The sequence below is a fragment of the Manis javanica genome, chromosome 14 (assembly GCF_040802235.1).
Source record: "Manis javanica isolate MJ-LG chromosome 14, MJ_LKY, whole genome shotgun sequence".
NCBI lineage: Eukaryota > Metazoa > Chordata > Mammalia > Pholidota > Manidae > Manis > Manis javanica.
This window is the reverse complement of record NC_133169.1, coordinates 17,547,338-17,561,123: the sequence shown is the minus strand read 5'-3', so window position 1 is coordinate 17,561,123 and position 13,786 is coordinate 17,547,338. Positions and strand designations below refer to the sequence as shown.

Below are 13,786 nucleotides of genomic sequence, written 5' to 3'. Positions count from 1 at the left end.
AGACAAAGAGTTTGCAGCTTTAAGTCAAAGAAACCTACCAATTGTCAGAAGCCATCAGAGTGGCATGGAACAGATTCTCTCTCAGAGAATCCAGAAGAAACCAACATTGTGAGTCCTCAATTTCAGACTTCCAGATTCCAGAACTGGAAGGATAAATTTGTGTTGTATTCAGCTGTCACCCAGATGGTGCTTATTTGTTACAGCGGCCGTGGGAAACAAATATGCCGAGGTGATATAAAATATTATGTTTTCACACATTATTTAGGAACAATAGGACTGGATATAATCAATAATTTTCTGAAGTTGAAATCTTACCATTTAAACTCTGTCCTATTTGCATAGTTCCAGAGTCAAAATCTGTAATTGAACCACTTAGAGTTCTTGCATCAAAAGCTGTATGATCTTCCTCCAAACCATTGATGAAGAAGCTGATTTTTGTCTGATGTACCTGCAAGAAATTATCACCATTATTATTTTAATTGTGTAAGCTTTTATTTTATAATAACTACATTACAGCCGTCTTTATCAAGTTAATTTCCTACTTCGCCACTTTCTTCAGGTGGAAAGACTGAGAACAATTTATTTTAATGGCTCAGTGATATATTTGTTTGTTCATATATCTAAATATAAACCTACATATTATAGCTTTGTGATGTGATGATATGTACCAGGATATTCACAGGCACCCATAACTGTTTGTCCCATATATCTAATAGTTCTGACCATTAAATAAGTCATGTCTTCATAAGTTTTTTGAGGACATGTTGTTTCTTTAGACAGAGTTAACTTTATTATAGCCACATTTAGAAATAAACTGAAATGAAGACAAAAGGGAGAAGTACTCAAAACCAGATATCCCAAAAATGTATTACATTTAGATATAGTTCAATTTAACTTGAAAGTACATAATATTTCCTGCAAACACTTACTTCCTTAGGTGTTGGTATCCAGTTGGCAATTTTCAGCTGGACTTTCCATTCACATAGCGTAAAAAAATAGCCAATCATATTTTGGGCTAATTAATCAGGCAACCTAACAATTCTCAATGCCAGGGGTCAAAAAACTTTTTCTGTAAACAACAGAGAATAAATACTTGTTGGCGAGCCAAGTGATTTGATGTTGTGGTACAAACAGTCCAGTTTGCACTCAACACTGCTGTTGAAAAGCAAGATCAGCCATAGACAAAACAAATGAGAACAAACATGGATGCCAAGTAAAACATAAAAACAACTGGTCAGCCAGATTTGTTCATTGGGTTGTAGTTTGATGACCCCTGGATCATACCATAAAAAGTTATGAAAAGTTTTGTTTGTGTGCAGTGACCCCTGAACAGCAATTCAATCAAACTTTTATTCAGACTACTTTATAGATGGTATCTATACAAATCTTCAATGATTGCATGTGTTGCTGAATAAACTGATCAGCTATTTGGCATTAACTTTAGTCTCTCCAAATAGTCCTGTTCAAGTACTTCTAATTTAAATGTAAAAGGAAACACTGGGACTCTAATGGGTAAATGTGATAAAATAGCAAATGAAATTCTGGGGTGGGTCGGGGTGGGGTGCAGCTGGCAGGGGAGGGGAGAGAGAAAGAGAAATTGACTGCCTTACAGTTGAAAAGTTACATGCTAACATTTTAATAGAAAATGATGAACCTGTATCATTCAAAATGCTAGTCTATTAAAACAACCTCGTAAATAAATAATTGATGAAATAAACAACCATTCTTTGACGCGTTTAAATAGTTTTTGAATGATTGCCTTAAGAAGCCCCTTTCACAAAGGTGTTTCAAATCATAATTACCTGGTAATATTAATTCTTTAAAAACTTTTCCAGTATAGCTTTTCTCCATTCTATCCAATCTGCTTTTATTTAAACATTGTTCTATCTTAAATTCACTGGACCAGTATTTCACTTTACTTGATCATACAACAAAGCTTTAATATAAAGACCTAATTCACATACCAAATCCTCATGGGCCTCGATATACACCTCTCTGCTGGGTAGTACGGCTGCATTTTTTTTCTTTTGCATCCCATTTTTTACAGCCTGTTACTGTCATTTGGTGTTTGACTGTTATCATTATAAAAGATACAGGCTTTTCTACTTTGTTATTTGTAGCATTATCTCATGTTTTACAACATCTTTGCGCAACATGCAGGCACATGAAATATAACCAGTGAAAAGTTCTCGATGGTATTAATGCATAAAAAAGAATGTGGTTCCATCTCTACTGTCTTTACCCAGCCAAAAGCTGATGAACAGCCAATTTTCCTTTATCACATTAGCACAGCCATGAGGGAAACACATTTGTTCTAGTCAGCTACACTAAAGATACTATTACCAATCTAACATATACATGTTTTATATCAGCAGTATTCTCGGAGCATGAGAGAGCCAACAATATATTAACACTAGCATGACAGTTTATTTAAGAAAAGAAAATTGTCTCTGTAGAGGGACAGAAGTTAGAAATGTATGGCTAAAGCTCAGTGTCACTGGTCTAATAAAGGTAATAATTCTTAGACTTTCTTTATAGCAGGTAACACTCCTGTGACAGTTCTGTCATATCATTCAAATAAAAATGTTGTCTTTTACAAGTTTAAGTGCACCTTTATTTTGAGCCAGATAGAAAGCAGGTTTTTGATTTTCTGTATTCACTGTGTTGTATCTGTAGTCAAGAGTTCAGGACCTTCTCCTTTTTTTTTTTTTTATCAACTCATCACGTATTTGCTTAGTAGAGGGATTCAGTGTCACTTGCAGTGAATTCCAGAAGGATGTTTTCACTTTGTTGGTTCTTACAAAATGATTAATGACGATCCGAGCCACTCTCGTCTGTTGTCCCCTCCCCTACCAACCACCTTTCTATAAGTGAGATTAAATCTTCTTTGGTTTTCTTTACCATGTTTTATATTCAAAGATTCTTTCACCTACTTTGCAATTCTGGTCTGGGAACCCATCACACTGCAACTGTGAAGACGAAGGTGGCTCTTTGCAGTAGCTCATCCTGATGATCCCCTTGCCAGTTATTTAGGGGAATAGGAATATATACGATGGAATTTCTGATTTGTGAGAAGAGAGCCTTCTGCTAAAGTAACCTTCCCACATATCTCACTCTCCACCCCACAGAGGATTAGAGGAGTTTCTACATGCTTATTGGTGTGGCTTAAAGGAATGATTGACAAAACCAGCAGCAACTGGATTTAAGTGGAAAGCCTTACATTCCTCATAAAAGATCCAAAAAGCACTTTGGAACAAAGAGAGAGGGGAGGAGGTCATTATCTAGCCTTCATTCTCTCAGAATTTCATGTTATATTTTAACCATTTTTGCGGGGGTCAAATTTGTATTGTTGTAATAGGCTGTACTTATTCCTTTGCATATAAAAGTATATTAGATCAAAAAGAAATATAGAATTCCTAACCATTCTCATGGCTAATTAAAGAATAGAATTCAAAATGCCAGAAAGTCATACAATAGCTGAGAAGCCACCAAGAGAAAAGGAACACAATTGAGTCCACCTTAATTATAATGACTGTCCACAATCACTTGTTCCACTGAAATGGCAAATCTCTGTTGCTATTCTAATCCAGCTGGCCACCAACTACCAAAAGAAACTGCTGACAAGTTGGAAAATACACAGGCAGAGCACCTGGGGTGACTTCCTCATGAGGCAGTGTAGGGAACCCTGCCTTCCTGCCCCCGCCCCACTTCCCCTACTGTTCTATGAGGACAGCTGCCTGCTGCTTCAGAAACCTGAAAAAACAGCATGTTGTTCCCATGGGAAAGGAGCGAGATAAGGCCAGATGCCTGGCCATGAAGGCCACAGGCATGTGCATCTTAAACACCTATGTAACCATGAATTAGCAGTATAGCAGTTTGAGAAGTACAGCTTGATGTAGAATAAAGTGGCCTCTTTCAGCACCCTCCATGATGACTCCTGCTGCCTTCTTTGCTCTTTGTATTTCCCCAAAACCTCAAAGGCAAGCCCCAGACACCCAAAGGCAGGTGATAGTGGGACAGGGCTCTTCTAAGTCTCAAAAAAAAAAAAACAAAAAACCCCAGTCCAGCTCAGCCACTTAGATAGACCTAAACTGCTCTGACTGCTTATGCCCTAGGCAAATGAAGCATTGTACTTTCAGCCAATCAGGAGTGAGCTGTGATGTCATTAGGGGGGTAGGACTTTCTCCGCTCAGGAGTCCATATAAAACCCAGACACTACGGCCCTCGTGGTTTCCCCTGGCCTGAGTTCTTGCTTTCTCTTTCACTCATTCAAAGAGCTCTGCTGGTTACTCCTGTCTGCTGGCTCCATTCTTCATCACCTCTGAGGCACAATCCCAGGAAAAAGCAGCATTCTGGCTGGAAACACCAAATAAAAAGTTTTCTTGCTGTCTATACCCTTCTAACTTAGATTTAATTCAGTAAAGTATTAACCCAGTACTCAAGAGTAGCCCTGAGTTACACCAGGGAAAATAAGAAATGAAAATCATGATCCTTTTTCTCAAGAAGCTTATATGAAATAGAATAATTTTAATATCTTAGAAAATATTTGAATTGCTTTGGGAAAATTGAAGTTCCTATAGCCGGGATCCTCATCTGAGCCCAAACTACTTGATGATGTAAGGGACCTGCTGCTGGGCTACTGCTTCCACAGCCATAGGCAATGACCTATTACTGACTGAGTCACCATATAAAGAGCTCTGCCCAGTGCTCTGGGCAGAGGCAGAGACGAAGGAGGATTACGGACCTGCAGACCATTGGATGCAGACATAATTCTAGTGCTCGACCTATCACCAGGAGAACAAGCCAGGTAATAAAGCCTTTTACCCCAACAATGTTCCATTGTCATTCCTCAGTCTCACTGAACCCATAGGGAACTTGCCCAGGACTGAAACCCATTGGCAAGACAATCACTGTAAATGATGACAGTTGGTTTTAAGTACTAATTTAACGCAGTTAATGAAGTGTCATCTTTTTCAAGGAGTTGCTTTAAGAAGCTACACCCTAATCTATTAATGTATGGTGTATAATATTATTTTGTATCTTTTTGGGTCACACCTTTTCAGAACCAAGTTACAAGCTTCCCAAGAACACCAGTTTCATTAATTGATAGGTCTCACTTTTAAAGCAAAACCATTATAAGCATTTTGTGTGACACCTTTTCTATAGATTTACCACAAAGTGGCTTGGTAACATCTTGAATTCTAATTCATCTCCAAAGGATGATGAAAATGATATAAACATAAAGAACATTTTGAATATCAAGGAATTCAAACAAAAAAACCACTATGATGGGTAGTACATAGGGACAGTAGTACAGCATGGAGAATATAGTCAATGATTCTGTAACATCTTTCTATGTCAGTAGATAGTAACCTGCACTGAGGGGGGTGAGGATTTAATAATATGGGTAACTGTTGAACCACTGTGCTGTACACTTGAAACCGAGATAAGGTTGTATATCAATAGAACTTCAATTAAAAACAAAACACTGTGATTCGAATCTAAGGGGAAAACTTTATGGAGGAAAAATGTCTTGGATTTTTCTGAAATAGATATTGTCCTGAAAAGAATTTCTATTCCAGGATTAAAGAACAATTTACATAAAAGGTTCTACTATTCCATCTATAATTTTAAGCATAAGGAAGATAATATATTCTGAAAACTCCATAAAGTCATTTTAAAATATCACATATATGTTTGATTCCCCTGCATGAGAACATGTAGAATATAACATGAAATATAACTTCTCTTGCTCACCATCCTAAACCAAATTTTATTTCTAACTTAGTCACCAACAAGCAACCACAATAAATCGGTGAGGTCTCCTTCCTAGCTGATGATCTCACAATGCTTAATTCCATCTCTATAGTTTATTTAAGCTAACTCCTATGGGAATAACCTTGCTACCTCGTTTTATTTTCCTAAATTTTAGTACTTTTCAGTTAACATTCAAAATATAAAGAACTCATATGACTCAACACCAAAAAATCAAATAACCCAATCAAAAAATGGGCAGAGGACTGCAATAGACATTTTTCCAAAGAAGAAAGACAGATAGCCAAGAGGCACATGAAAATATGCTAGACATCACTAATCATCCGGGAAATACAAATCAAAACCATAATATGATATCACTTCACACCAGTTAGAATGTCTAATGTCCAAAAGACAAGAAAGAACAACTGTTGGTGAAGATCTGGAGAGAAGAGAACCCTCCTACATTTTTTATGGGAATGTAAATTGGTACAGACACTATAAAAAGTAGTATGGAGGTTCTCAAAACACTAAAAATAGACATACCACACAAGAAATTCCTCCACTTCTGGGAATTTACCCAAGGAAAACAAAATCTCTCATTTGAAAAAATATATGTACCCTTATGTTTATTTCTGATCAACAAGATATGGAAACAACCAAAATGTCCATCAATAGATGAAAGGGTAAAGGAGATGTGGTACATATAAACAATAGATTATTATTTAACCATAAAAAAGAAAAATATCCTGCCATTTGCGGCAAAATGGATGGACCTAGAGGGTATCGTGCTAAGTGAAATAATCCAGGAAAAGATAAATACCAGATTTCACTTATATGTGGAATCCTAAAACAAAACATAGTGAACTAAATAGCAATAGACCATAGACACTAAATAGTGACTGGTAGTTACCATGGAGAGACAGTTTGGGGTGGGTGGGTGAAATAGGTGAAGGAGGTAAAGAGGCACAAAATCTCAACCATAATGTAAATTAACCAGGGGGATGAAAGTACAGCATAGAGAATATAGTCAATAGTTCTGTAACATCTTTCTATGTTGATAGTAAGTACACTAGTTGGGATGAGGATTTATACTGTACATAACTGCTGAATCACTCACTATGTTGTATACTTGAAACCAATATAATATCATATATCAACTACACTTCAATAAAAAAAAGTATTTTTCAAAATGTATCTCTCAACTCCAGTATCCTCCAATAATCCTTTGTCAACTACTTCAGTATTATAAAAGTTTTCACCTTTACTGAAAAATTAGCCTGCCAGGTATTGTTTAAAATTTTTATGATATTCATTCTGCTTATCCTTACAACCCAAGGCAGATGTGTTATTTCCATTTTAAAGATAATGAAACTGAATCACAGAGAAGTGAAAACAGAAAGGTTACATTATTCAAGATCACAGAGAAAGTCCATTGGTTCCAGAGCCTGTTTTAACCATTTTTAATTAGTCAGTTATGCCATGTAGCACTCAGAAGTAACTACCATGTCCTACCAGACCCGTCTGAGTCATTCTGCTGTAACTACACAAGGGATGATTCAGGCTGTGTGTCAACACCGCCCACAGTAAGCAGGGTAACAACCCTGACAAATACATATCATCACTTGACGTGCGCCTGGCCCTGTGCTCAATGTGTTACCTCAGTGAGTTCTCCAGGTGCCTCTAGACGGTTCTTATCCCCCAAACGAGGACACTGAGGATTCACCGCTTTAGTAGGCTGCTTCTGCAGACTGTGGGAATTCTTCCTTCTTTGAACAGCCTTTACTATTACAGTGAGTGAACTAAAAGATTTCCCCTTATGGCATCGATTCATAAGCCCGAGCTCTAAGTATTGAGACCATACCAACTAAATCCAATACCTCCTCCCTGTAAGAGCTCACACACAGATGTAAAGAAAGATGCCATTTTTCTCCTAAATTTCTTCAGGATAAACATGTTTAGTTTCTGTGGTTCTAAACATGACATGGTTTGGGGTCTCTCTCATCTTTAAAAATACAGCTCTGGGAATATTGCAGTCTTTTTGTGTGGTCTAACTTGACAAATTGAAATAGGATTATCACTTTAATATAATCCATAATTGCTTGCTAGATTTTTGGCAATGACATAATGCTGCTAAAAGTGATAACTGAGCTGACTATTCACTAAAATACTTTTTTTTTTTACTTACATCACTGTTAAAGCACACCCACACCCCATCCTGTACATATGGAGGTAGTTTTATGGACCCAAGGACAGGGATTTATATTTATCCACATTACATTTCATCTTGTTAGATTCAGCCCATTGCCCCAGGCTGTCAAAATCTTTTTGGATGCTATATCTGTCACCAGTGTACTTACCATCCTCCAAGATTTGTGTCATTTACAAATTTGATGAGCATGTCCTACCTGCTGGGCAGAAGCTCAATAAATATTAATTGATTGATTGACTAATTGATACTCTAAAAATACAACCACCAACACAATCTACACGATGTTACAAAGCTAAGCAATAAAAAGGGCACCATTTTCTAACAGATAAAATGTGTCATTCAAGGATTCTCAACCTTTTCACAGTGACCTTGCTTACTAAACAAGTTGTTTTATAATTACATAATAATAAATAAATACTCCAGTCTATTAAATATTCTTTGTTAAGCTATATTTCTACAAACAAAAGAAGTTGAGGCAAATATTCGGGGAAGGTTGCTTTTGCAGAAACAAATCACATGAGTTGGCCAAAAATATTTGAAATGTGCATATGTTTCCCCTACTAGCTTGAGTCCCTAAATAATTGCTTATATCTTCATTATCTTTGACTATATTAAAGATGCTACAAGCAAATGACTTTATATGCAGATACAATTCCTAAAAGATTTTTCTTGTTTGTGTCTCTTTTCCATTTTCCAGTGCTCATACATTTCACTTCAACCTTATTCCTCTCCCCAGCCCCTTGTCCCACCCCTCTCTCCCCTACACCACCCTCATCCCCTGCACACAGACACACACACACATACACGTTTCATTTTCTCCGCCCTAAGTAGCTCGGACGAGCCACGCCCCCACAGTGACCTGTGCCTAAGTATCACGCCCTAGGTACTATGGTTTGGATGTGTTCTCCCCTGATATCTAGGAAATCTCTCCATGTGCTGCAGCCTCCCACAGGCACGCCTCCGGCTGAATCAATCTTTAAAAATTTAACATAGGAATGTAAGTAGTTTTCTTGATCTTGTCTTCACTGGATGTGAAGCCCTGATGGCCACTTCCTCACAAGCTATTAAATTTCTCCCTCTCTCCTTACTTCAGTAAAAGCTATTCATTTATACATATATATGATAGAAAACCTGCAGTGGTCTGATTCACTGCTGATTTCCTGGGGAAGGGGGATAGAGCCAGCCCATTTCCTGTAGTCACTGCCTGGGAACATTCATGCACAATTCCACATTTAAGAATGCTTTTGGTGCACAGATGATCACAATATTCTACCCTGTTAATTGTCTCAATATATCATTGGTTCCCTTTCCTATTGTATCTACACAGAACAGATGATTTCTAAAAGATTGTTAGAACTAGCTGTAAAACACCTTGGTAAGCCTTTTAGTATTTAATAACCCAAAACTAGAAGTTGTTTATCATTATAACAATTTCCTCTCCTTGAAAGTAAGTCAATTTCTTATTTTGTCTTCCATGTTTTGGAAGAAAACTGCTCCCTGCACCCTTTATTAAAAACCATAGCTTTTTTTGAAAATGGTTCCATGGTTTGAATATTTAATAAGCATGTTATGATATGCTAAGTGTTACACTAAACATAAGGGACATATAAAACACAGACATTTTCTTCAAGGAAATGACAATCTGTAATAGAAATGGGCATTTAAAAATACTTTCAATGCAATGTAGTAAGTGGAATAAAATAAATATTAATAACATGTTTAGAGACAAAGATGAGAAACAGAAATAATCATAGTATTCTGTTCCTCCAAATACTTCCCCATTTCTCTCTCCTCCCCACATCAGTGGTGTTCCTGAAACGAGTTGTCTGCACTTACTTTGCCCAATTTCTCTTTGCCTGTTCTCTCTGTAATGCAGCTCTATTAGTAGTCTCTGCTTTTTATACATAAAAAAACTATCTCAAAATTACAGGAAAATTGCAACAATACAAGGAATTTTTCCTTAAGCATTTAAGTTTCGGACATAGTACCTTATTATCCCCAAATACTACAGTGTATTTGCTATTAAGGAAAGACATTCTCCTACATAACTTTGATACAACCATCCAAATCAGGAAATGAACATTAATTATCTCCAGACACCATTCATGTTTTGCCAATTGTCCCCAAAGTTTCTTTTATAGATATCAATTCCATCCAGAAGCACAAACTGCATTTAGTTGTGAGGACTCTTAGGTCTCCTGTAATCAGGGACAGTTCTTCAACCTTTCTCTGACTTTCATGATCTTGACATTGTTGCAGACATTTTATAGTCATTTTATAGATTGCTTCTCAGTTCGGGTTTGTCTGATGTGTCCTCCTGATTACATGCAGGGAATTCAGTGATCATCTTATTACATTTTACCATGTGTTACATAATTTCTATTTGTTCCATTACTCATTATGTTAACTTCAATCATTTGGATTAAGGTGGTATCTACCAGGCTTCTCTACTGTAAAAACATAAAGTTTCCCTTTGCAATTGATAAGCATTTTGTGAGCAGATTAAACTTCTGTTGTTTGCATTTATTTATTTGTATCTGTAATGACTCCTATGCTCTTCACTGGAATATAATACAATACTCTCAGGCTGTATTGCAAATTGTTCCATGTTTAGACAGTGGAGGCCCAATACCAGTGGAGGAGACACATACAAGAGATTAGATAGACATGCCACATACACATTTACTTCTATATCTACGTGTATAAATAGATTGATGCACACACACGGGTAAAATTAGATTACACTCAGAAATTCAGTTCTTATCCAACACCCTGGGGTTCTTCATAGTTTTCTCTCTTTCCATATTTGTAACTCCCTTCTCTGAAAGGGAGAAATCTGGCTCCCCTCTTCCTCAATATATGTTATGATTATGATTACTCTAGAGCTTGAGTGGCTGGAGTTCTTTTCCTGAGTATAAGTTAAAGTCCTACAAACCCTATCCAAATTCGCCCCATGTTGCCTCTGGCTTATCTCCTGTCATCCCTGTGCTCTCTCTATTCTAGCTGCACTGATACCATTCATCCTCCTATACATAACCAGTATCCAGTTGTCATGGCACCCTTGCCCCCACAAACATCTCTTGGTCACACTCAGGCCCTGACCTCAATGCCAGACTGCTCCCTCCATTAAAATGTTCTTCCAGCCACTCAAGCTCTAATACCCAAACGTTTTCATGCCTGCCACATCGTCACAACTCCCTTATTATGGCCACCAATGAGAGCCAGGAGGCTAAAAGCAATAGTTAACACCCCACTTTCATCTCATTGGAACCATCAGCATATTTGATAGAGCTGGTCATTCCTCCTTGAAACGCATTTGTCATGTGGCTTCTGTCCATCAAACTCCCTTCATTCCCCTCTTCCCCCTCAGGCTGCTCTTTGCAGTTTCCATTGTTAGATCTTCTTCTTCTCCTGGACCTACATAGTGAAGTGCCAGGATCAGGCCTTGCACCTCTTCTCCTTCCTGCATATAAATAAAGTACTCCCCTGATAATATCTCAGTGCTTCAAATACAGTCATTAGGTTGACTACTCTCAAATGATTATCTATAATTCACATTCTAATCTACACCTTACATCCATCTTTCTATTCAACATCTCTTACTGGAAGTCAACTAGGCATTTCAAACATAAGTGTTCTGAAACAGAGCCCTGCTCTTATGCCCAAATCTGCATCTTCCACAGCCCTCCCCACCTTGGAATACTGCACCTCTGTTCTTCCAGTGGCTCAGCCCAAATCCTGGAATCTTCTTGATTGTTATCTTTTCCTCATGCCTTTCATCCATTCCAGGAAATTCAGAGGTTCTACTTGCAAAATATATCCAGAATCCACTCAGTGCTCATTACCCTTCCTCCTATAACCATGCACAAGTCATCACCACCTCTCCCTAGATTTTCGTAGTGGACTCCTTGATTTGGTATATGTTCTCCTTCAGTGTATTCTCACAACAGCAGCTCAAGGATTCATGCTAAAACAAAAGCAGATCATATCATTCCTTTGCAAAAAGACCTGCAAAGAGCAGTGTTAGAGCTTGAGTGGCTGGAGTTCTTTCCTTGAGTAAAAGTTAAAGTTCTACAAAGCTCTACCCAAACTGGCCCCTTGTTATCTCTGGCTTATCTATCATCCCTGTACTCTCTATTCTAGCTACACTACCTTCCTCAAAAATGCCAGGCACTTTTTTCCTTCAAAGTCTTTGCATTTTTTATTCCTTCTCCTTGAAATTATTCCTACAAACACCTGCTAACTTACACCCTCATCTCCTTCAGATATTTCCTCACAAATATTACTTTAACAAAAGCTCTCCTAGCTACTCTCTATGAAACTAAAGCCCCCAATCCTTGCCAACCCCCTTTCCCATCTAATTATTCTCTTTATCCATATCTAATTTATTGCATATTTTATTTACCTTTCTATTTTATTAGTTGTATCCTTTCCATACCTAGAATATAAACTGCATGAAAGGAGGTTTGTCTTTTTTTGCTTGCTTGTTTAATTTTGCTATTTTGATCATGGCTTTTCCTTCATACCAAAGAACAGCAACTAGCAACTATTAGGTACCCATTAAATCTTCATTGAATGAATAAAGCTTCATCTAAATTCTTGAAGGACTGACAGGAATTAGCAAAGTATAAGAGAATAGGAAATGAGTTGTGGGAAAAGAGATACACACAAACAAGAAAATGGGAAGATGCTTAAAAGTTACCCCAAGCCTTCCACTGATGATGATTGATCCCCATTCTTCTCCCTTTTAGTGCATTTAATTGAAAATAATCCTTCTCACATTTCTTCAAATCTTTTCCAGTTTTTTAAATCTCCTGAAATTGTAATGGTAAAGTTGCCTATCACTAAATCAGATTACGCGTGGAGGCAGATAATGAAAATGGCAGACATGAGAATCCTGTTTATACTTCCAGGGAGTAAGCGAAAACTCTGCCAACAGGTGGGAACTCCCTCCTGACCCAAAGTCAGAAGGGTTATTAATCATGCCTGCAACCTGTAGATAGATATATAGGAAATCATTTCTGTGCACAGTCCAAGACTGAACTTCACGCTAGTACCTGACATCTTAAAGATCCTGAGCAGTAATTTGTAAGTTGAAATGAAAACCTGCCACGTGAACAAAACAGGAAAAATGCCCACTTACACTATGTATGAATTACTCCTACTAAAATCCTCAACAGGGCTGGAAGAGTCCATAAAATAATTAATGGATTACTTATTGATCTTAGATTCTTCAAAGAAATACATGCTTTTCCATAAGTACCTATCTTCCAGCCATTCAGTACACTCAGGTTTTTTCTGTTCAGTTCCAATAGTACTGAGCAAAATTTATTAAGAATGTGTCTCATAAACTAAATGAAGAAGAACCACTTTAGGCCAAAGGAAAAATGTGAATCTCTTTAACCTCCTTTAGAGAGCTATATCATGAAATCTCATGTGAATTGCTTTATCTTTAAAGACATTCTAGAATTGAGAATAAGGTCTTCACGGTGACCCTTGTTTAAAGGTGGTACTCTCTGCCCTAAAGCTGTCGAGATAGTAATTGTCTAAGCAGTTTTTTTCTGATCAGTAATGGAGAGGAACACACATTTAATTGGTTTAGACAAAAAAAAAAATGACACTAGCAAATAGGCATTCTTTGAAAAGGTAAGGATTGTATCAGCCCTAGAAATAAAAGTAGCTGTTTATGGGTCAAATGCAGAACATTCAGCCGTTTTCTTTCTTTTTTTCTTTAACCCTCTCACAACAAAAATACTGAGGTTGTGTCCTCAATTTGTGCAAAATAAATGTATAGTTTTATTACCATTGAAAGAAACTCAT

The 13,786-nt window shown here is 37.3% G+C and overlaps 1 protein-coding gene across 1 annotated transcript in view; it reads right to left on the bottom strand.

The window, feature by feature from the left end:
- USH2A (usherin) overlaps window positions 1–13,786 on the bottom strand; it is a 721,517-nt gene that overhangs the window by 667,101 nt on the left and 40,630 nt on the right. Inside the window, exon 4 of the mRNA XM_073222145.1 lies at window positions 316–448. Within this exon, the coding sequence (XP_073078246.1) occupies window positions 316–448 (133 nt within the window). The remainder of the gene's footprint in view (window positions 1–315; window positions 449–13,786) is intronic.